This window comes from Callorhinus ursinus, unplaced genomic scaffold (assembly GCF_003265705.2).
Source record: "Callorhinus ursinus isolate GAN/ISIS: 27379988/994484 unplaced genomic scaffold, GSC_fseal_2.0 scaffold6, whole genome shotgun sequence".
Lineage (NCBI taxonomy): Eukaryota > Metazoa > Chordata > Mammalia > Carnivora > Otariidae > Callorhinus > Callorhinus ursinus.
In genome coordinates, this window is record NW_027397068.1 from 21,061,339 (window position 1) to 21,086,060 (window position 24,722).

At 37.4% G+C, this 24,722-nt stretch overlaps 1 protein-coding gene across 4 annotated transcripts in view; it reads right to left on the reverse strand.

Moving 5' to 3' along the window:
- Nucleotides 1-7,979: 7,979 nt before the first annotated feature.
- ASCC3 (activating signal cointegrator 1 complex subunit 3) overlaps nucleotides 7,980-24,722 on the reverse strand; it is a 332,162-nt gene continuing 315,419 nt past the window's right edge. For all 4 annotated transcript variants that reach the window (XM_073893705.1, XM_025863078.2, XM_073893703.1 and 1 more), the window contains 5 exons: nucleotides 17,621-17,772; nucleotides 15,595-15,742; nucleotides 12,109-12,318; nucleotides 9,576-9,751; nucleotides 7,980-9,493 (listed from right to left, as the gene is read on the reverse strand). In XM_073893705.1, coding sequence (XP_073749806.1) covers nucleotides 9,346-9,493; nucleotides 9,576-9,751; nucleotides 12,109-12,318; nucleotides 15,595-15,742; nucleotides 17,621-17,772 — 834 coding nt within the window. In that variant the 3' untranslated portion in view covers nucleotides 7,980-9,345. The remainder of the gene's footprint in view (nucleotides 9,494-9,575; nucleotides 9,752-12,108; nucleotides 12,319-15,594; nucleotides 15,743-17,620; nucleotides 17,773-24,722) is intronic.

A 24,722-nucleotide genomic window follows, 5' to 3' on the forward strand; every position in this document is an offset into this window, starting at 1 on the left:
TCCACATATTTTACATTCCCACCAACAGTGCATAAAGATTCCAATTTCTCCACATCCTCACCAACACTCGTTAGTTTCTGTTATTTTAATCTAATTGGTATGAGATGGTATCTCATTGTGGTTTTGATTTGCATTTCTCTAGTGATTAGTGATGTTGAGCATTTTTCCATGTGTTTATTGGCTCCTTGTGTATCTCATGGGGGAAATGCCTGTTCATTGGCCCACTTTTTGAATCAGGGTTTTTTTTTGTTGAATTTTAGGAGTTGTCTATATTTTGTGGATATTGATCTCTTATCAGATATATGATTTGTAAATATTTTCTGCCATTCTGTGGGTTGCCTTTTTATTCTGTTAATAGTGTCTTTTGAAGCGCTAAAGTTTTTAATTTTCATGAAGTCCAATTTGTCTATTTTTTCTTTTGTTGCCTGTGCCTTTGGTGTCATACCCAAGAAATCATTGCCAAATCCAATGCAAGACATTTGACTTTTAATTACAGTTGCTACTTCTCTTTCCCTCACTGTTCACCAGGGTGGAACAGATCTCATTTTTCTGTCTACTGAACTTATAAAACATGTATGTAATTATAGCTTGGGTGCACTTTCCATTTCCATTTTCCATTTTAACACCTCATCATTGTTACATTATCTTTATCTGATTTTACTAAAAACATTTTTGTTCTGAAGAATTTTCCCAGGTATTTTATTACTGTAATTGGTATCATCTTCCTGAATCTCTTTTTAGCTGTTCTCTAGCACATTAAAGGGATGTATTTCTGTTCTGATTGCTGATTCATGGATTTGTTGGAATGCACAAGCAGATTGCATCTCTGTGAACAGTTAGTTATTTTAAATATGTCAGAATTGTCCCTAGAAGATTTCCTAAATAAAAGCTTATTCCAATCAATTTACTTAAATTCATTCTGAATTACCTCAGACTCTGTCTTTAACACATTCAATATTTATGCAATGCATCCTCATGAGTGTTTCAGATATAGTGTTTGGGGATAGGATGAAGCATCCAAAAATAATTAACACAGTGGGCAAAGATAACGAAATGACAAAACTGAAATAGAAGATGCAAATGTAAAACCATTTTTAGCACGAAAAGTATCCATCGAGAGTAAATCTTTCTGGGCTGGAGAGCTGCAAATAGCAGCAGGACCAATGTTTATGAGAGGCAGCATTTTCCAAGATGGACAGAAGCCAGGATCATCACTGTGGTATATTATATGATCTGGGTACAGTTACGTTTCTATAATTGATTGGAATTGTCCACGGAGAATGTTCTTTGCTGCAATCCAAGGATTTCTTCAATGTTTCAGTTTCTCCAAAGGCCACTTGAAGGGTAATGTGTTTTAGAGGAATGCATTTTTCTAAGTATCAGAAAATAAGATTGAGGTTTTACTAAGATGTCTATATTATTCTTATGGCTTCTGCTAAAAACAGCACTATTTGAAGACAGCAGTATGTTTTTTTCCTCATTTTTGGCTAGAGTTAGGTTTCAGAAGTTGGATAAAATGGTGTAAAAATAGTTACTTCTGGAGGAAAAACCAAATATTTGCTTTTAAAAGGAAAGGGTTTAGGTTTTTTACTGAATATCCTCAAATTGATTTTCACGCTAATACAAGCATGGGAGCAACCCAACTCCCAGGGAGATTGGGCAGAGTGGGTATTGCTTTGCAATGTTAGGGAAAGTACACAAATGCTTTTAAGGAAATTTTAGAACTTGCTTTAAAATGTCTTTCCCTCTGGGTGCAATGTACCTTGCACCCAAATACTCCATGAAAGTGTGAGGAGCCCCCACGCTGTTGCTCTCAAAACCTGTTCTGCTTCCAGAATAGTCCGTTTCTGCTGACTTGGACATGACTCTTGGCAAAATTGTGAAGGGGTGATGTTTATCTTCAAAAACCAGAAGGGGTAGAAGTGAGGTGGTCAGACCTGTCTTTCATTGTCTGGGGCCTCTGTGTACCATTCACAATCCCACCAGAGCATGTTCCCAGAAACCATTTTCAGAAAAGGTCCACTGAAGGAATCCCCATTTCCATGTATGCTGAGCTACAACTGAAATGGTGCATGCCTTTGATTTTGAAGAGGTGGAAATATTGTAGCACAAAGGGATGGAACACAAGTGAATCCCTCTCTGAGTACAGAGATTTTATTGTTTTTGGTGGGGTAGCAATGGTGGGGTGGGCTCTTAGCCTACTGCCTACTGACATAAAATCAATGCTGAGGATGAGTTTATTTACAGTTTATCACCTTAGACTTTCATTTACCTTTTATTTACCCTTGACAGCTCTTTATCATTTTCTAAGAATTTTCACATAAATGATTCATTAAGTGAAACTGATAAAACACTTGTGGTACCAGACACTGTGTATACAACAATGAAGTTCACTGCCCTTCTTATCACCATGGAGCCAACCACTACGAGAGGAAGCCTACGCAGGTATTTCCTCTGTTTTGTAGGTGAGAAATGGTAACAGAAGAGAGATGATCAGATATATTGTCTTAAATCTTCCAATATAGGCTTGGGTCACCAAATATAACCCAGGGGTAAGGTAGCATTACAGAAACTAAAAACAAAAACAAAAACAAAAACAAACCCAAACCCCAAACTAGAGAACACCAACTGCTTCTCTTGATACTACAAGCCCAAATTTTCTTTTTAATAGCTACCTATTCCTTCCAGATCCCTGGTGAAACTGTGTTGTAATAGGAAATAGAGCATCTTTGGGGCACCTGGGTGGCTCAGTTGGTTAAGCGTCTGCCTTTGGCTTGGGTCATGATCCCAGAGTCCTGGGATCGAGCCCCACATCAGGCTCCCTGCTCCGGGGAAGTCTGCTTCTCCCTCTCCCTCTGCCTGCCACTCCCCCTGCTTGTGCTTGCATGCTCTCTCTCTCGCTCTGTGTCAAATAAATAAAATCTTAAAAAAAAAAAAAAGGAAATAGAGCATCTTTTTTTTTTCTTTCTTAAAGCCTTTACTTTTGAGACATTCGAGCATCTTTTCTGATAACACCCTGCTGAAGTAACACCATAATGATGCACATTCCTGGTATACCAACCATTCGTTTTGGTATTGTAATTAGACGAGCTTATTTAAAAGCTTAATTGAAGTCATTAGCATTCTGTTAGAACGGCTGTTAGACACTTTGTAGTATCAATTTCAGATACTTGAAGAACTATGCTATGATTTATTTCCAGTGTGATCTGGCGTTTGGTGGAGAGGCAACTATAATGTTGGAGCAGATAATATTTGATTAATGAAGATCTCTGATGGTAGCCTGCTTATTCATTATTTTAATATTGTGTTGTGAGGTTTATTTTGCCCCAATCCAAACTTTCTCTTCTGTAATTTACACCCATTTAATTTTTTGCTGGTCCACCATGGTATTTTGTTTTTAATAACCCTTGCATCAATTTGACTAAAAAGCAGTCACCAACCTAGACTTACGCATCCAAATACAGTTTGTCCTTTTAGACTATTACTTTTGGAAAATGCACACCACTCCTGATGTATTACCATGAAGAACATTTTTGGAATCTCCCTTTTCTGATTGGCTTTCGTGTCGATTACAAGCCATGAAAAAAGCAGGTTCATTTTTATGGCAGTCAGCATTACTGTTAGCCTTTTCACTTGCAGGAATTATGTGGTTATTTCAGAAGCTCCATTCCCTCCTGAAGGGTTGGCACTTTAGAGGCCACTGGGAAATATGGGCCGGATTAGCTCTAGGGAGTTCTAAAACTGGCTGTACATCAGCCCTCCGCACCCTGCGAAGTGCAGTCTTCTGAATCCAAGATCCATTAGGGTTGAAAGCTCTGGAATAAAATTCATCTTAGATCAGTCCTACAATCCTCAAATCATTAAAAACTGCCTTCAATATGACTTGGAATCAAAGGGTGCAATCATTCAAGGTAACTATATTTGTTTTCAATGGACAGGCATGGCATCTATGTAGTTTAACAAGTCCAAATAAAATCGAGATAACAAGTAAGGAAACACGGATTTGGGGATTCAAAGAACTTTTAATGACAAGGAGGTGCTGTGATTCTGCTCAACCAAATATGGATTTGCAATCCATCATCTTCTCCAGGACCTCTCTGTAATGAACTGGTTAACATTAATTTACAGATATAGTATTACTCATGAAACTTTAATCATATGCATTTTAGAAATATTTTCCAAATTACAGGCTAGTTGAAGAATAACAATAAAAATTTAAGTATCCATTCAGATGAGGCTGTCTGGGCCTAAAGCTTGACCTTGGGTAAGACTGGATCAAAACTCTGAATAGTGTCTCAAGATCCTTCTTAAACTGACATGCAAAAGACTTGGGAAGAAGTTTCAAGCCAAGTGGAAACCCTGAAATCTCCTTTAAAAGCCTCAAATTTCAAGAATTTTATTTTCCAGGGGTAGTACAGAATGCTCCTGATGAAAAGTGAAAGAGCTGAGGCTGAAATCGTGGGAATAACTTTCTAGAAGTCACTGCAACCATTCTCCATTACTTAAAATCAGGCTTCCTGGACAACCTGGAATCAATAATCATCTCAGAATTTTTGAGGACCCTAAAATAATATAACTAGAACTCATTAAACTACAAATTTTATCTCCTTGTTTTGCTTAGATTTAGAATTTAGATTTCTGAAAGCAGAAAAAGAAAGCTAATCTAAGGGCTCAATACATATCTTGGAAGCCAAGTTTTTTTATATTTACTAATACTCAGTCTGAAGATTTAAAACTTCCTTCAGGTTTTTCTTTCTCTTTATTTTCTTTTTATTTATTTTAGAGAGAGAGAGTGAGCATGAGTTGGGGGAGGGGCAGAGGGAGATGCGGGATTCCATCTCACCACCCAGAGATCATGACCTGAACCAAAATCAAGAGTCAGACACTTAACCAACTGAGCTACCAAGGTGTCCCTAGATTTTTCTTTTTAAAGAAGCCAGGTCATGAAATAACCTTTGCCTACTCAGTTTGGATTATTTCTGAAAGAGAGAAGGCCCAAAGTTATTATCAGTTCATATTCTTCAAGCATATGGAGTTTCTGTTTGGGGACCCTTTCATCGTGAAGAGTTAGCAGTAGTGATGGTGGAAAGAAAGACATCTGGTGAGAGAAGACAGTACCACCTCAGGCTGAAAAGGTTTTATTATAATTTGAAGTTTTAAAATAACTATACTATCCAAGATCCATTGCTACATAAAAACATTTCATTCTTCTTTTCCATAAATAATGAGTCATCATGATAATAAAACTACCAATTAACCTAAGTATCCCTTTCCTCTGAGGACATGTTATAAGAAGTTCAGGTAAGTACCCTGCTCTTGGTGAATCTGTGAGACTAGTTGTGATCTCTAGAAGAGTCACCTCAAGTGTGTGTGCTGTATTTTAGAATCCTTGTGTCTTCATGTTCATTTAGTCATTCAGCAAGTATTTACTAAACAGCTACCATGTGCCAGGTAATGCTATAGGTCCTGATAATGAAACCAGGCACAAGAGCAACATAAATCCCAGCCTTCCTGAAGCTTAGTCAGGAGAGACTAACAATAAACAAATATTTCTGTGGTGATAAGAACAATGGAGAAAAACAAGAAAGCAAGATGGGGAGGACTGGTGGGGCAGTACCTTGTAGGCACTGTGAAGAGGTTGGCTTTTCTTCTGATGGAAAGGCTTTGGAAAATTTTGAGCAGAGCAGGCTAATCATCAGACTTAAACCTTTCAAAAGGATGTTGGGTGTTGAGAGAAAACGTTGTAAGGGGCAAGAGTAGCAGCATGGAGGCCGGGCAGGAGGATGTGCTGTGGATGAGGATGGTAGCAAGAGAGATAGTTGGGTTCTGGATAGATTTTAAAGGACAAGCTAAAAGGGTTTGTGGGAATTAGGTGTGAGTTGGGAGGAAAGGGGAGTCAGAATGACTCCAAGGTTTTTGGTTTGAGCAACTGGAGGTGTGTGTGGAGAGTGTGCTTGGGGAGTCTTCTAGGCTACTGAATTAGTTTACTAGAAGGGAATGTCAAAACTTGAGGACGAGGGCCTATCCGGTAGATGTTCACTCTGTTGCATCATCTGTGTGTGTGAAGGTAAGAGGAAACAGATCGTTTTTGGTGACTAAATATCCCGTCACCGCATCCTCTTCCCATCAAAAAGCTGACCATGGAATTTGGAAAGTACAGACAGAGAACGGTTCCTTATCCATGTCAACTCGTTGTTGGGGCTGAAGGTCCTGCATTCTTATGTTGGGGTTGTAGGGATGTGGGATTGTTTCTGACACTTGAATTTCAATTGTTCCTAAATGTAACAAGAAACAAGAGGACCTGTTTGCAAGAGAACGGAATCCACTTTGCCCTGAGGGAGAACAGGGATAAAACAGGAACAACCCAAGTATTTCTGGGAGTGTGGGTGAAGAGTTTTAGCTTCAGTTCAATGGTAGTAATGTATATGTAAGGAATGGAAGTTGCAGGGGCTTTTTGATTCTTCCAACTAATGTCCACCCTATCCCACCACACACTTCATCTCATTAGACCTTTGCTACGTGAAGTCTGTGGAACTTACTGCCTCTCCTTTCTCATTGCCCACTCAGGCCCTACCTGAGCTTCCTCCTTCCCCATTTTGCTGAAATTATTCTCTTAACAATCTACTGTTAATGACCTACTATCCACAGAGCCAGAACTCTTGATTTGGTTCTCACTTCCTGGGCTTCTTGGCAATATTTAGTATGCATTATCCACCACAGGTACAGATGCGTGCCTTCCCAGACTCCCGGCTAGCCCATGTCTCCACTTCTCTGTTCCACTCTCAGAAGGTCCATTGTCATAATCTTCTGTGGTGACCTGCCAAGGAATTGTACTGTATACACATAAGACTTGCTGTCCTTACCCTCTAACTCAAGGTCATTCCAGATTTTTCCATCCTTCTTGCCTACTGATCCCTTTCATGTTTCTGAAAAGGCAGACCAACTGGACATCCTAGAGATGGGGCTATCTCAGAGCCTTTGTTAATGCTGATCTACCTGGAATGTTTTTTCATCTCTGCCTTCACAATGCTAACCATCTTCAAATCTCAGCCTACATGTCCTTTCATGATTTTTAAAAATAATATCTCAGTGCTGCCATTACTTTTATTATAACTACCTCTTATTTTCATCACCAGGCTGCCTTAAGGGCAGGATATGTCTCTGATTCTTGTGGGTGTCAGAGTACTCAACATACTACCTAGAATGAGTATCTAACTGGCATTTCAATTATTTGAACTTGATGAAATCCAGAGGAATATATGAATGGAATATGAAATTAGTCTGATTATATTGGCACATGTCCTCTTAGAATGCACACTTAACACTAACATTTTGGTTGAGTAATGAGCGAGAATAAAGTCGTAGACAAATAGTGTTCATCACTCACTGGGAATGGAATGTTTCCATCCAGGCACACCTTGCCTCACTGGTGTCTTCTGCACCTTATTGCAAACTAATCACTTTTAATTTTAGAATTTAATCAGTCACATTATTTTTCCCTCTCTCTGAGGGACAGAAGAAATTCTTTCTTATTGTTCTTATGTCCTGTGTCACATGTCCAGTGAAGTAGATCTCCTACCTCCCCACACCTGGATGATCTCTCAACAAAAAGGGATGATGCTGATAAACATGAAGACAATGAGACTGTTTCTCCTCAGCTTCCTGTAGACTGGTGACCATTTGTCTATAATCTTTCATTTTCACTTAATTCCACAAGAACAGTGGTTAAGGTATGAACTTCAATTAGGAAATAAGCCACCATAGGAAAAGCAGAAATAACTCTTTATGTGAAGTAAACTTCTGAGACAAGAGCCCTTCAGACCCCTTGTACCCACTGGACTTCAGTGTCTTCCTATTAGTCATTCAGATTTAATTTTGTAAAGTGCACGCCTGGTCTCCCCACCCTACTTTTATTCATTCTTATTTTATTATTATTATTATTTTTCAGCATGGAAAAGGAGGTACACAAAAGCAATATATTCCAGTTTATGAAAAACTTTAAAATTCTAGTACTTGAGGTGGTTACATTAGAAAGTATTTTAGGGCGCCTGGGTGGCTCAGTTGGTTAGGCGACTGCCTTCGACTCAGGTCATGGTCCTGGAGTCCCGGGATCGAGTCCCACATCGGGCGGGCTTCCTGCTCAGCGGGGAGTCTGCTTCTCCCTCTGACCCTCTTCCCTCTCATGATTTCTATCTCTCATTCTCTCTCTCTCTCTCTCAAATAAATAAATAAAATCTTTAAAAAAAAAAGAAAGTATTTTAAAATAATTCATTACAGGACCAGAAACAACTGAAATTACTTTCCAAGGATAGAATTTCATTCCACTAGACTGTATATTATTATATGGACATGGGATTCTAACAACATCTTAGTTTGAAAAAAGTATTTTTTGCGATGGAAACCGTATGGACATAGAGATACTTCCTTTATCACAAGTGAAAACCTACCTGTAGGGGTTAAAAATGTTCTGTTGTTTGCCTCAGACCTGTCTTGGAAAGCATAAGGATGAAGAATTGTACTGTGTGGTCTGTCCATGTTACAACATGAATTAGACTGTACTTCTCTCCTTGTGTAAATAAATACATCAGAAAGAGAATGGAAGCAAAGTCTTGAAGTAGAGGTCGTGAAAAGAAGAGAAGAGTAAGGGGGAATAAATGGGAAGGAAGCAGAAGAGATAATTGAATCAGCTTGTCTTGAAGTGGCACTCTCAATATTTTATTTCCACCAGTTACAGTATCCACATTTTCTAAGATCAGGATATACTGTTGTCTTTATCATCATTGGCCTCTGCAATATAATTTTACATCATATATTATTAACATTTTTGACTATAAGAAATTCTTGAAACTACATGTGATCCAAGTATAAATTTTGCTAACAACCCACATTATGTGCCTCCATACAGATTTCTCTTATGTGTTTTAGGCTGCAGGGTTAGAAATCCGTTACAACAAATCCTAACACTGTCATTCATGCCTCAGTGTAGTTTTCCTTAGAAAAAAACAAACCAACATTCTTGTAAACATTACACTGTGAGATGCAGAATTTGATGGGTAATTCCTAAATCTCATCTCAATATACACAAAGGTTCTCCTACATGTGTATTCATTTCACATACCAAGAAACCCATGAAGGCAACACTAAAAAAGGCAACATTTGTGAAAAGGCCACCTCAGCTAGCTTTGTGTCGCTGGAGTCAATACTGTGGCCACTGTCGATTTTCTGGGTGTCTTGAGGTCAGAAGTTGATTCCACCAAGGCAAACATCAAGTAATTCGACTTTGTCTAGATGAATGAACAGCCAGACTTCTTAACCACTTCTCTCAAACGGACTGTTTGGGTCAGGTTACTTCACTTTCAGGTCAGTCAAGGCCTCACAGACCTCCTCGTTGACCTGTGCGGAAATGCTCGCCGGCGTGACGTTGAGATGAATGTCATACTGCTGGTCCAGGCCAAGGTAGCAGTCGCTCATGAGATACAGTGTGTAGATATACCTAAAACATAAAAACAGAACAAAATGTAAAACCACAGACATCTTTAATTCTTTGAGAACTCTGGTGGTGAGATTCTGCTTACCTTCCAGGTAGTTCAGGGGTATAAAAAGAAATGGAAACAACGTGATGATTTCGAACATATCCTACTCTTTTCAAAGCGATAAGTTCTCTCTTATCCACTTCTCCTAATATCAAAAACCATCCTTCATCTTTTAATTTGGGAAATCGGGGAGTAACTGCGTGGCTGTCTTGCTTTCCCTGTAAACCAGGAAAAAAAAAGATAAACCATTAATAATGTCTAGACTTTCTATGCTCCTTGGTTGTGGTTAAAAGGCTAAGCTGTTTTCCTTGAAGGCCATAAATCTATATGGTTCAGTTTATCTATCTGGGATGTTGTAAATTTTCTGGTTTGGTGTCTTTGATATGCTATCACCTACCATTTTTCAGGACTCTTGAAGCACATTATAGATACTACTTTGTGCCTATAACCACCAGAATATTTGGCTCAGAACAGAAAGCCCTGAATCTTAATATCAAATTAGTAAATTCTCACATCATTCTTATAAGTGATATTAATACCCCATTTGCAGATGAACGAATTGAGATACAATCATGTTAACCAAATCTTCCAAAGCCTTATTCACAAGAAACTGATACCTAGGGAAAAAAAGACAATCAAGACTAGACCATGGAACTCAAGATAATAAGTACTATATAATATAAATACCTTCCCTCGACCCAAGAATAAAACTCACATAAAAAAGCATATATTCTAATATGGCAATATTAAAAAATCCTTTCTTTGAGGAATGGGAAATTGTAAGCCAAGCAATATGTAAAATACATTAATCACCACAATCCAAGAACCTACATCACCATAATGGCAGCACTTGAAGTCTTTACTTTAGATGGATTTTATGAAATCCGAGATTATTTTAGTGATTCTTAAAGACAATGACATTATGGCATAAAATTTACTAATAATGACATGCTCTCAATCAGACATCATTAAATATTCTAGAGGGAGATGCTATATTAAGACATTTTAAAAGAGAAGTCTGAGAGCAATGCATTTTTACAGCATTTAGAAAGAAATTTAGAGTTTTTCTAGTATGTTTAAATCTAATTTTTAAGTAGTAATAGTAAGGTAGAAAAATCTTAGTTATTTCCCCATGATTTTATCTGTATGATTATTACTATTTTTTTTGTAAGTTGGGATAAATTAGATCATCTAAAAATGCTCATATTAAAGCCTCTGAAATATCAGAGGCCAATCAGTTCATACTTACACTGACTGATTTTTAGAATTAGAAATTAAATGAGATGGGACCCGAAGGCACAGGGCTAAAAAGATGTAACGACAGAAAGCTCCTGACCATTCTGTGTTTGAAACAGAGTGGGCAGTACTCATGAACAACAACCTCATTCCTGAGGGCTGATTTTATTTTATTTTATTTTTTAAATTTAAATTCAATTAGCAAACATAGAGTAGTGTATCATTAGTTTTTGGTGTAGGGGTCAATGGTTCATTAGTTGCGTAAAACACCCAGTGCTCCTCACATCACGTGCCCTCCTTAATCTGAGGGCTTATTTTAGACATGGGAGTGCCACTGACAGCATGGGCCGAAACAGGAAGAGGGGGAAATCGGAGGGGGAGACGAACCATGAGAGACTATGGACTCTGAGAAACAAACTGAGGTTCTAGAGGGGAGAGGGGTGGGGGGATGGGTTAGCCCGGTGATGGGTATTAAGGAGGGCACGTATTGAATGAAGCACTGGGTGTTATATACGCAAACAATGAATCATGGAACACTACATCAAAAACTAATGATGTAATGTATGGTGATTAACATAATAAAATTTAAAAAAAGTGTCAAAAAAAAGACAGATTCTTTATTTCAATTATTATGGTACTAAAAACCAATCTGCCCACATGCGCTGTACTAATATTCTTAGAGGGACAAATGTTTAAGTTTCTGTGTCACAGGTAACAGCAAAGACAAGAGTAATTTAAAATGAACATGTGGCCTCTATGAACATTGACAGAAGTGTTCTCATGTGCATTCCAGCGAAGGAAGCAGGAAGATGTGGCAACTGAGGCACAGGAAAGCTTTAGCATCTTATTTAAACTCACGGAGCTGAGGGGTAAAGCTTTGCCCTCCTGTGGACCTAGCTACATGTGGTTTCTATGTCTCAAAGCGCCGCTAGGCAGTGCTGCTCTAACCTTAATGACCTTAAAAATTATTTGGGATGCTGGGTACAAGTACAGATCTTGAGATTTCTCCCTCTGAGATTCTGATACAGCCAGTCTGATAAGTAGGGCCAGAGAATCTGTACTCCAAATTCCAGGAACTTCTGCAGGGCTGAGTAGACAGACCATATGAGAACAGTACTCTAGGCAAGATATTATTATGTGAGGTGCATATTCTGGGGCTGAAAAATGGCACATGAGGAGAACTGACTGGTTCCAGAAGACTGACTCTTGCCGCTTAAGGCCAGTTGAGAAAGCAGGATTCGTGAATGACACGGACACATTAGTAATATAAAAGACATGTGTGGTGGCGCATGCCGGGATCTGGTGTGAAGCATTTGAGAATGGAAACCAAACATTATACCTTGTGGAACCCAAAGTGGACTCTCTGCAAGCTGACTTGAAGCACATACTCTTGATCAGCGTGCAATTTGATCCACCTGTTGTCATTTCGTTTGTCTGAAGTCAGAGTTGTGATAGAGAGTTCACCATGTCCCTCCTCTGAGTCATGCCACCAGCCTTTAACACTTAAGCCAACATCTATCACTGGCAAGTGGGATAAGAAATTCCATGCCTGAATAAAAAACAGAAGAAAAGATAGTAAGGAAGCGTTAATGTGAAATGCAGTGATTAAGAAATTGTACTTTGAAAAAAAATCCACCTCTTTTGTTTTGAGATTCATTCTAGATTCAGTGCAGTTATAACTGCACTGAGAGATCCTGTGCACCATTTCCCCAGTTTCCCCAATGGCAGCATTTTTCAAAACTAACGTACAATATTAATACAGGATATTGACACTGACACAATCCACAGTTCGTATTCAGATTTCCCAGGTTTTTTTGTACTCATTTGTTTGTGGGTAAAAATAGTGCTCTTAATTTTTGTAGTTTACAAAAATTTAGTTTAAAGTCCTTTTAAAAGCAACTAAAACACTATTAGTCATTTGCTAAACTTGTCACATGACTCCCTCACTATAAATCTCGCCTAGATATTGAGTGGCTATTGACTATACTAAACAAAAAGTTTAAAAAAAATTGTTTTTGAGCTGGTTTGCTTTAGAGAAGCATCTGGTCTAACATGTATGTGATTTCTAAGGCAGAGAGCATTACTGGGGATATAAAGACAAGAAAAAAAACGCTCTGATGCAATTGTTGATGTCACTCAGCATCATTCATTGACTATTTACTGTACAAAATGATTTTTTTGTCCATATTCCAAATTTATTCTGAAAGGAAAACATTTCTATATGTTTGTATATCACAAGGAACCCTGTAAGTCTAGGGTCCTTCTAGAAATAAATATGTATTTTTGGCATTATATTGAGAATACCAATTAAAATGATGCCCATTAAAGGGATAGAAAATATTTTACCAATTTTATTCTTGCTCTTTAAATTGAAAGACATTTTGAGAAATCAGTATATATATATAGCAAGTGCTCACCTTTATCAAATGAATGAACAAATGAATTTCTAAGTCTAACAGAAAGGATGTAACGAAATAAATTAATGTTAACACATAACACTGTCACCTTTTCCTAACATTTACAGTTATTTAGAATATCACTATCAGTCAAGAAAACTTCTCAATAAATTGGTTTTATCAGTCATTACCTTCTACATTAGTTTTTAAAAGTGCACGAATACTTTAATTTTGTATTTTCTTTTCTTCTTAACTACATACCATAGATTTCCTTATAGACTTTGATGTTCTGATTGCCAAGACTTTAGTGATGCCTAGTATACCTAATTGAAATGAAGTAGCCCTGATGAATCAAACTACCCCTCAGGAATTAAAAAATGTGAATCTCATGAAAATTTTCAATCCACCTACAATCCTATAACTTGTCTTGTGAATCTGAAATTATGTCTGGAATAGATCTTGAAATAGTCAAGCTATTGGTCTACAGAATGGTCTACACCGTGCTTCAAGGTAACAGATGGCCTATCCCCTGTTAGAACCAATAGTCACTGAGGATAGAAGCTATACCACTTGATGTTCTAAGCCTGGCCAGAGTGGAAAAGTGATCAAGGGATACTTAAATACACAATTTCTGTAAAGCATTTAACTTTGTGAGACAACACAAGGAACATTTACCACATGAAGCAAGACTTCATGTTTCTTTACTTGTACTATTAAATTAGTTACCAAGAGATGTTTTCAGTTATTAGCAACTCGTTGGGATTTTACTTTACAAGGCTCCCAAAAGTCAGATCTGGTTTTATATATATGTGATCTGTTTTGTAGCACTTGATATTATTATTTTTCATCCTTGTTGTGTACACATATATTTGTTCGGTGTGTGTATGTATACATACACACACACATATATATATAAAAAAAAACATAAGCTATTTTTAAAGAAACTGCTAAGACATTTCAATACCAGCCAAACATATTTATCTGAGGATTAATCTTCATCTATTGAATCAGGCAAGAGCACTGCCATGCATACAATTATTTAATTAGCAGCCAAATCCTCTGCCAGTCAGCAGCCGTTCCAGGCATACTGATGGGGTAGAAGATGCAAATCTCACAGTCGTACTGCTTTTTCTCATTACTACTGCAATTAGCACTTAAATTGATGCTTTAAACATACTAATTTCTGGAATAATTCAGGATTTGTATGTTACCTGGGATCGCCTCACTGCAGAGCCGACACCAGATTGCTCTGCAAATTGAAGCACTTTTGAGCCAAATAACCATCATCATATCAGACTGAGCCAATTTGCATTTGGTTTTAAAGATAACAGAATGGCAATTTATGCAAATAAATTAAGTAAGTTTACTTCTGAGTTCTCCCTGAACTAATTATAACAATGTTCTAATTTTTCATCACATCTAAAACTTGGCTTGAAATCAGTGTATGTTAGGTTAGAAATCTGTTGTTGCTAACAGAAGCCTTGTTTTGGTTTAAATATATTGTTTTTATTCATAATTTTGATGGTAATTTAGAAAGGTAGGCGCTTATTATGACTATTCAAGTTGTTTTTTGTGTCAATTTTGAGTTCAACAGAAATTGAACAATCAGACTTTAATGCCTGTAATACTTATTTCTAAGATGCTCAAAACTAAGTTCCACTGGAAAAAAAAGAATGACGTGGTTTAGAAGTTTCTGTAATATCTGCATTTGCAAGTCAATATGTTAATTACGTTATACATCCTGAATGTTTGACATGTTTAGGGTGAAACTGCTTAAGACTTAAAAGTCTATATATGACAAATATTTCTGGCATCGTTCATTCATATTTTTGGCCTTTCCAAAGACGGTTTGGAGAAATGACCTATGTTGTCTTTTACAACATAGATTTAGCTTTCTCTCTAAGTTACATGGTATACAAATAAGAAGTTTACTTGAAGAAATATTTTAGAATCTAGGAACAATAAAGTGATTAAAATAAAAAGGGAGGGTATAAGAACATAACTGAGAGAACTGCATGAAAATCTACCCAACTGAAATTTATACCCAACTGGGGAATGCAGCCTAGTTAGTGATGGACAAGCTACGGTAGGCCTTTCTAAGCTTTAGCAGCATTATACTGAATCAACTTCCAATAATGCCAATGCTACTACTAATTACTGTTACTGTAATTATTTTTAATATTACTATTGAACTCTGTTCTATATTAGGAACTGCATAAAGCAGTTGACGTAATAATATCCTGCTTAATTTTCACAAAACTTCATGAGACAAGTATGATGTGTCCATGTTCATAATCACAGTAAATGGCAGACCGAGTTTAAACCCAGGTGAGTCTGACTCCAAAACCAATGCTTTAAGTTAGAAAACTCTTGGTATAATTTCCCAGACAGAATAAGGAAGCTTTGAAACACAGAAACAATGTCCTGACCTGCTTCATTTTTACAGCCGGTAGCTCATTTTCCATCATGGAGCTGAATAGATGGTCTTTCCCTCCACAGGCATGGATCAGTTCAGGAAGGCAATCGATGAGGCCATGGCCCCCACCACGTACGCCCTTTATACCTGGGCTCCATTTCCTGAGAAATAATATCAACATTAACCAACTAATTCTTTCATGGCACAAATGAGAATTCCTGATGGTTTCTATTTTAACTGCATTTATTCCTTTACAATATCAGCCTTTATTTTAAAAGATGTTATGAAAGTGCTTTGTGATCTAAACCAAAATAAATGACCAGTTTCTCTTATTGCAGAGTAGATCTGAGGGATCTGAAAGTTCACCTAATGAGGTAAACTTACCTAATGAGGACAGTTTTTCAAAATTAAGACTACTATCCAACTTTTTAAAGGCCATTATCATTAAGTTTCAAAATCAGCCAGCACTCCCTAATATATCAATCCAAGGCAGTAGGGCTATGATGACGTAAGATGTAAATCAAATGGGAGCTCAGTAACTACTTAGGGTTTACAGATAGGGGTGAGCTTCTATAGGAAAGCACTAATGTATACTAGTGCTTCCATGTGGATAAAGCGCAGAACTAGAGCCCTGGTATATCTTTTTAATGGATGCAGGCAAATGTCTCTAATATAATTACTTGAATAAAGTTTTCATTTTTAAGTTGTTGGGAACATACAATTAGAAGTACATTTTGGGAATCTTTGAGATTTATAGCACAATAGTGCCAGAGTCCCAAGAACATAGTCCATCTAAATCTTACCTCTATTTCCTGTTTATATAGCAAGAAGAAAAATACAATTGAAATCATATAACTATAGTGCTTCTCAGGATGACAGCAAAGAACGGGATCAAATTTCCTAGACCCCAAGCAGCTTTCCAAAACAGATCTGTGTGCTGTGTTGCAACAGTACCCTTACATACCTACTTTACTGTTGAAACCCAACTCCCATAACTTTTAGAACCATATTGGAAGGGTTCCTGAAACTGAACTGCAGCCATGAGGTGTCTGCTTTTCCCCTCATGTCACCTGCAGCTGGTGTGGCTCACTCTCTGAATGTGCCTGCTAGTTTCCAGGACATCCGATGGTGGGGACTCAGTCAAGCACCATGGAAATGACTGCCTTGGAACCCAGTACACTTGAGTCCAACTGAAGGACTTTCTGAGGATACCCACATGTGTGTGTGAAGTTCTGGTTGGCATCTGTATCTAAATGCCTCAAGTGAGTGCACCCCTTAGTCTAGCTGACAAGAGGAAGTGGGTACATGATGGCAACCTGTTCTGTTTGTCTACATGACTGTGAACCAACATTTTAGCTGCAAAATGTCTCTCAACTGAAGTGAAACACTGGTGTGAAACCAACACTTTCATCTAGACACTGCCAATCTAACTTGTAATATGTACTGTTCTTTTCCTTGCTAAAATATTTGCAGATATGTACACAGGACCTACAGGTTAAATAATCTGATGATAACATAAACCCTTCTTTTTAGTACGGGCTCTATCTCGATAATATAAACCTTTCTTTTTAGTACGGGTTCTATCTCGAGCTGCTAGTATATGTAACTACCCAGTTTTGGACATTTTGTAGATGTACAATTTACCTTTGACTATGGATTTCAGATCCCTCAAATCTACTGTGCAATAAGGGAAACTGGTCATTTATTTTGGTTTACATCACAAAGCACTTTCATAACATCTTTTAAAATAAAGGCTGATATTATAAAGGGATAAATGCAGTTAAAATGGAAATAGAAAATGTTGCAAATAGAAAACAAGAGAAGGTTAAAATGAATTGTGATTCTGCTTGTGGTAGATGATCAAATTCCAACTGAGACCCTTATATCACTTGGCCATGTCTCCCTCTGGGAACAGGCATTTTCACTGTAAAGAATCAATATCCTAGGCACAACATGAAATTCAAGTGACAACACAGGTAAATAATATATTATTTTTGAAATTAAAAAAGCCAATTACTTTGCAAAATTACAACTATTACCTGAAAACGTGAAGATGGTGGTGTTCTATGTTTGGTACTGAAAGAAGAGAAGAGTCCTTTAACCATCGACCCTGGATCACCATCTGAACCAGATTGGTGATATTCAGGGCAGTCACCAGCCAGCCCTGGTTTGCAGCCACATCCAGCATTGCCTGAGCAGGGAAAAAAAAAATGCACATATTATAAGAATACCATGGCACTTCCCTTCTCCATTGGGGATCTCATGTTAACCTTAACAGAAAACAAACACACATAAAATAAGCATTATACCTCAAAATTACTATAATCAAAATGAAAACCAGAAAGCAAACCACAGTTGGATTGGAAGGAACGAACCAAAACTCCCAATAGCATTTGTTGCACATTACTTCCTATAAAGTGCCAAATATTTAGCTTTTTTTAGGGTAGCAAATATAGCCAGGTTATAATGGAAACCAGTAATAAAACAAAGAGAAAAACTCAGCATACTTTACGAATAAATACCTATATAATTCACTGTATCAAAAGCATTAGAAGCTGCATCTGAAGAGTGAATCTCAGGAGGTCTTTTCCAAATTTAATATCAATAATGGTAAGGCAATAGGTTTTCTTGCCAAAAATTTATTTCCCCCCCAAAGCAGGCTGAAGACAGAGCCCTGGTTTTCAATAAACATACTACACTACATACTTACAAATGGGGCAACCGCCAGTTGTCCAAGTGGAATGATGAGAAGCTATTCATATTAGTCTATACATTTAATCTAATGTTTTATGGACAAACGGCTGCATTTGCTTAAGGCAAAACTAAACAGTGAAATCTTATTTAAACAAAGGAGAAGTTTACACAGGCAAAGCTATTTCAATTAAATTAGATTCTGGAGAATGCTGACTTAAAGACACATAAGTTAATATCATGATCTGAGGCAGCTACTTTATACAGTTTGAGGAGTATACTCTCTTGTTTTGGGGAAATGAAGAGATGAAGAGAAATGAGACACACCTAGTAAATGCTGAAAATGACAGTATAATGGTAAACAGCTCATCACCAACAAAATATTTATAAAATGTTGTATAAATCTATTAGAACATTTTTGGAAATGATTTTTAAGGCACATTATGCTAGCAAAATTAATTTGTCATACTACTTAGTACGATGGAGGCGGACACATTTTCCTTCTAAGTTTTGAATTTCCTATTCTGTGTCCTCTCATTTAACAAAAAATAAAATTGTTTAAAAAACATCTGGCCCAACCAATCTGTTGTCTTTTTATATACATTAGAGGGAAATGGATCAACATTTCTGGCTATCATGATTAATGTGATAACATGGTCAAACTGGGTTTTAGCACTCATGAGTCTACCATATATGATAAAGCCTCATACTGGAATAATAGATATATTTATATGTGTGCATATCAATGTGTATACATGTATGAATGTACATGTTTATCAATCTAGGGAAAATCCACTTCCATTCTTCCCATTTCTCTGTAGAGCTGATTAAAATGCTTTGCCTTTCTTTGAAGTATATGAGACAAAAAGATCATGATAAAAAAAAAGCATTAGTTCATAAGTCACAACTCTTGAGTTCTGTAAGGCAAGAGAAAAGAAAAAAGAAATGAATAATCATATCTAACGCGGTATCATGATGGTGTTAGAAGTTGTAATGTGGGGTAACTATGGCGATTTTACTTGTGATTTTACATTATAACTTGACTGGAAATAAATTCCAGACCAAAAGCTCACATACAAGAAGAGTGGGATAGATGGACCATATGTTTTTAACTTTGAAGTTTTCATGATGAAGTTGAAAGATTTCATAAAATTTATGAACGCTCCCCACAATTTTTCATTGTATGATCCAGATGTGAAAATGTAAAAAATCATGCAAAGTGATTGCTTACATGAAGTAAATGAAAAGCCATGTCATGAATTGAAAACTATTATTTGTCTTGTTTTAATTTAGAGAAAAGCAGGTAGAGAGACCAAGAATCTGGGAGGAAAAAAGGTTTTGCAACTACCCAAATGCGGTGAATGAAATGTTGCTCTCTGCTCAATCACTCCCTCATCGGGTCTGTTTTCTCTGCTCCACACCCCCACTCCCCTCATCACTGTCTTAATGCAGACGTTCATCAACTCTCACCTGGAATAATACAACTAACCTTTATTTTCATTCTCACCTGATTTTTCTTCAATCCATATTTTATATGGTTACCAAAGTAAATTATCAGAGAGGTGACACGGATCATGTCATTTGTCTGCTCAAATTTCTTCAATGGCTTTGCACCGTGTAGAGGACAAAGCTAGCAGTTCTCTGCATGACAGTTTTGGTCTGTGATCTAGCTGGTCCTAGCTTTTTACTCTGGCCCCTTCCTCCCTGTACTCCTAATATAGCAACACTAAATTACTGCCATTTCTCCACATTTGCCCTTGCTCCTTATGTTCTCTTTTTGCAAATTCTGCTTTACCTGTTTACCTCGGAAATTCCCATCCATCCTTCATGTCTAGCTCAAATGCTACTTCTTACTGTGAAGGCTCCCTGATTCTTCCATATGGACTGTAGACATTTCTTTCTTTTCCTGTGAGTCTGCTGCTCTTGACACAGGCCACCATTATCCTATTGTCATTCTCTGTTTACACATGTGCCTTCTAAACTATAGATTTTTTGATGACAAGAATCTGAAGTATTCTGTTAACTCTAGCCCAGTGCCCTCAAGAAATATTTGTTTTCTGAGGAATATTGGTAAAAATCCAATTACAACGAAGATAACAACATCCTAAGTTACTGCACACTTGCCGAAGAAAAAAATTCCAAGCTTTTAGTGTCAAACAGACATAGATTTGAGTCCTAGTTTTGTCCCACTTACTATGTGAATCGGGGGAAACTCTTAATCCTACTCTGCTAGACTTCTCATTTATAGAAGGGGTATTAAACCTCCTTATAGGGATGCTATGAGGGGACAATGTACTACCTGGAACACAGTATATCTTAACAAATAAATGCCTATTTCTGAAGTTTTTCTACGATATGATGAAAAGGACACCCTAAAATAGTCTATTCTTTTTAACAGGGATTTCCTTTGGGCCTTTTGGGGTTGATTTCTGCACTTAGTAGTACAGAGCTTTGAAGGGCAGGGCATGCAAGGTCAAGAGCAGGTGCATGGAATGGGCAAAACAGTTCCTCAGGAGGGGTGTCCAAATATAAAAGAGCCAGGGGAAAAGGCTAATGGCTGTCCCTGTGGTTCGGACCAAACTGGAGGATGTGGGCTTGGATCTCAATGTGAGTGGGCAGGCCAGTGTTACCTTTCAGAGGTACATATCTAAAGAAGCTAATGCCAGGGGATGGTCCAGGTAAATGGACTTGAGGGTCCTAATAGCCTGTACTGACATACCTTTGCATGACTGAGCCTAGGATGGATTCCATGTGTCTCATGTCTTTTAGAGCAGTCTTCCTCAGAGATAAAGGCTAATAAGCATCTGCTCCTCCCCAGAGTGGGGCTGACTTTGGTAGCAGCTGGAGATCATGGCTCAGTTCCCCAACTCACTTCACAGTCCCTTACAGAGATCTAATGCTCAACAACAAAGTTGGTTTTTAGTACACTGAGGAGATAGAACTCTGGACATTCTTTACCGGCTTAGCATTAACATTAGGCTAATGCTTAATTCTTCTTTACCTCACATCCACTTTCTACTTGGCATGCTACTTACAGGGCAAAACTAGGATGATTCTAAGTATTGGGAAAAATGGATGGGCACTGACTCTGTGTATGAAACTTTCTCCTACTAAGTGGGCATGAACTTCAATTGATTGATGATTGAGACTTCTTTGCCATTTCCAGTTGTGACAAAATGGAAATATAATTTCTAGCACTGTATTCATTTATAATATTATGCTACAATTAAAACCTTATCATAATTAATAGAAACTGTGGAGCTGTCATTTGTTTATAGGAGAGCAGGTGATGAGCTTGGTTTTTAACACATTTTAACTGAGATGTCACTAGGAAGCCAGGTGAGAAGTCCAAGTAAGAACTCAAGAACTTCTGAAGTACCTGGCTTTATGCCAACGTAAAACAACAACCACCACGAACTACAAAAATCAACCCCACCCCTCACTCCTAAAATAATAAAAAGATTAGCGTTTAGAAAATGGATGCTTTCTGGAAAAATTTTTTAGGCTCTAGGAGTCCTGGAGCCAAAGGCATGCTCTGTGACTTGAATCCAACTCATGTCCTGGACATTTATTTTGAATCAATTTCAAGAATTCCCTAAGCATATCAGGCTTGGTCTTAGCATTTAAATTCAACCACATTTTCATGGAGGCATTACTACTTCTGCAAAGGAAAGATTTATCAAATCTAGAGCTATTTTCTTGTCTTCTGCGACTGTAGACTATACTTAAAAATGCAAGCTTGACAACATATCTCTGTAAATGTTATGGCAAATAAAATTTCATTCAAATATTAAAAGTCCCAAACAGTGAATTATATAAAGTCAAGCTATACAGACAGTATGCATATATGGTGTGAGTAAAATATATGTATAATAGTGCACAGACTATAATACACTTTCGTAAATAGCTCACCTTTAATCCATAACAATACGAAGTATGAGGCAGGCATTAGTGCCGTCCTCTCACAGATGGAGAAACGGAAGCTCACAGGTGTTCAGTGGTATGTAATCACACCAGTCACAAGTGAAATTAAGACTTGATCTTGGTTTTCCAATCAATTGCCTGTGTTCATTACACAATATTCCATTACCTTTGAATGACTTACATTGACCTTGGCCTGTTTTTTTAAATTAAATTAAATTAAATTTTTATTTATTTATTTATTTTTATTTTAAGTAGGCTCCACACCCAATGTAGGGTTTGAACTCACGACGGTGAGATTCGGAGTCACGTGCTCTACCGACTGAGCCAGCCAGGCGCCCCTACCCTGTCTTACTTATTTCAAGAAGGATTTAAAGCGGTTTACATCTAACCTTTTCCCCCTACATAACGGAAAAATACAAATTCCAGACAAAATAATTAGGTGTTTAATCAATTACTGTCTCTGTAAGAATTTTATCAATACAATTCTCAAAAACTTTAAAATTTTTAAATAAATTTGAATCCATCATTTGGTTATAAGTACATCTTAATATTTGATAGGCAGGCATTACATATCTTTTGGAATCCAACTGAATTCTGGATTTAAACAATTCAAGGGTATATAAGAACTTTGAGTACTGTGCCTGAATTAAAGTCAACTGCGTTAGAAGGAAACAGAACTGCTGACCACCAAAAGAAAAACTATCATTTGATATACATCAAGAGGTATTAAGAAGCAGATAATACAAAGAAGCTCTAAGGCCCATTTTTTAAAAATTTCTAAATTTAGTTTGAAAAGTCTGTGAATTAGTCCTCAGTGTCATCAAGGCTCTGTGGCTTGGCACGGGACAGATGAGGTGCCAGCTCCTCTACCCGCAGGTTTTCCCATCATTGTAAAACTTCTGGGAGTTTTCTTATTCCCTCTCCCCTTCCTCCCTTTATCCTTTCCTCTCTTTAAGGAACTTTTTCTCTTTTTCCTCACATCACCTGCTAGTCATCCTTGTGTATCTATTGGTGGTGTAGGGATTGCAACAACCACATGAAAATAAGATCATGACAAAGGCTGAAATGGCTAGATAATGTTGCTACTTCTGTTCAAATTAGATGGCGTAAAGATGATACACTGACAGAGTTTAAGATTTATTTAGTCTAGTGTGAGAGAAAAAGATTTTCATTAATTTAGAGAAGTCAAGTGACTACTTATGGAATGTCATGAGAATGCAAAATACTATGGGAAGATCATCAGAAACAATGAAATCTGTGAAACTCACAGCCAAGAGGTGTCTAAGGACATGACAACTAATGTGATGTGGTATCTTGAATGGGATCCTAGAAAAGGAAAAGGACATTAAGTACACTAAAGAATTCTAAGTATGGACTTTTGTTAATAATAATGTATCAATATTGGTTCATTAATTGTGACAAATGTACTTTATTAATGTAAGATGCTAATAATACAGGAAAACCAGGTGTGGGATGAGTAAGCCCTCTCTGAACTATCTTTGCAACTTTTCTGTAAACCTAAGACTGTTCTAAAATATAAATTTTATTAAAAAAAACTATGGAAATTCATCCGAAGCAGCTTGTTAAAATATTAGTTGTTAGACATCTGCTAGAAAATGCACTATGGGGGGCGCCTGGGTGGCTCAGTTGTTAAGCTTCTGCCTTCGGCTCAGGTCATGGTCCCAGGGTCCCGGGATTGAGCCCCGCATCAGGCTCCCTGCTCAGTGGGAAGCCTGCTTCTCCCTCTCCCACTCCCCCTGCTTGTGGTCTCTCTGTCAAAAAATAAATAAAATCTTAAAAAAAAAAAAAAGAAAATGCACTATGTAGATCAAGGGCTCCCAGAAGTTTTACAATGATGGGAAAACCTGAAAAAAAAAAAAGCTTTCTTGACAGAAAGGCATACTCCTTTAAAGGCTCAGGTCAGTTGCAAGTAATGACACAGTAGTTTGTCAATAATTAAAATGCTATAAGTACATTTATAAGACTCTTTTTCAATAGCAACAGTTGTTCACTGTAACTTTCTCCTGAACTTTTACCCCCAGAAGGTTAGCATTCAGGAAGCTCAGCTGCTGTCTAACAAACTTAATTAATCAAAAAGTCATTTCCGAGCTGTAACTATGAGTAAAAGCGCTTCAAGTGTGCTAGCAAGCCTACAAGTTAATCAAAATGCTAATGCAGTACAAATTAAAGTTGTGATTAACATTTCACAGTAGCTGCTTAAGTGAGTTGATCACACAAATGGGTTAAGCATTACTCATTTCCTATAGCCCCAACCGGGAAAAGGGTTGTTATGTGGGTATGAGGAGAGGAGCTGGGGGTAGAAGGATCCTTCATAATAGCATCACATCATCAATAAACCATCACCAAATTGTTATACAAAAGCTTTCAGGTAGAGTCACCCAGGGGAAATAGCCTTCCAAATTATATTATAGTCCTTGAAGGGAGATTGCCTATAAATCCACAAGAATAAGTAAAGTTGTTTAATACCACAAAATCCACACATTTGTGTTAGTTTTGGAAATGCTA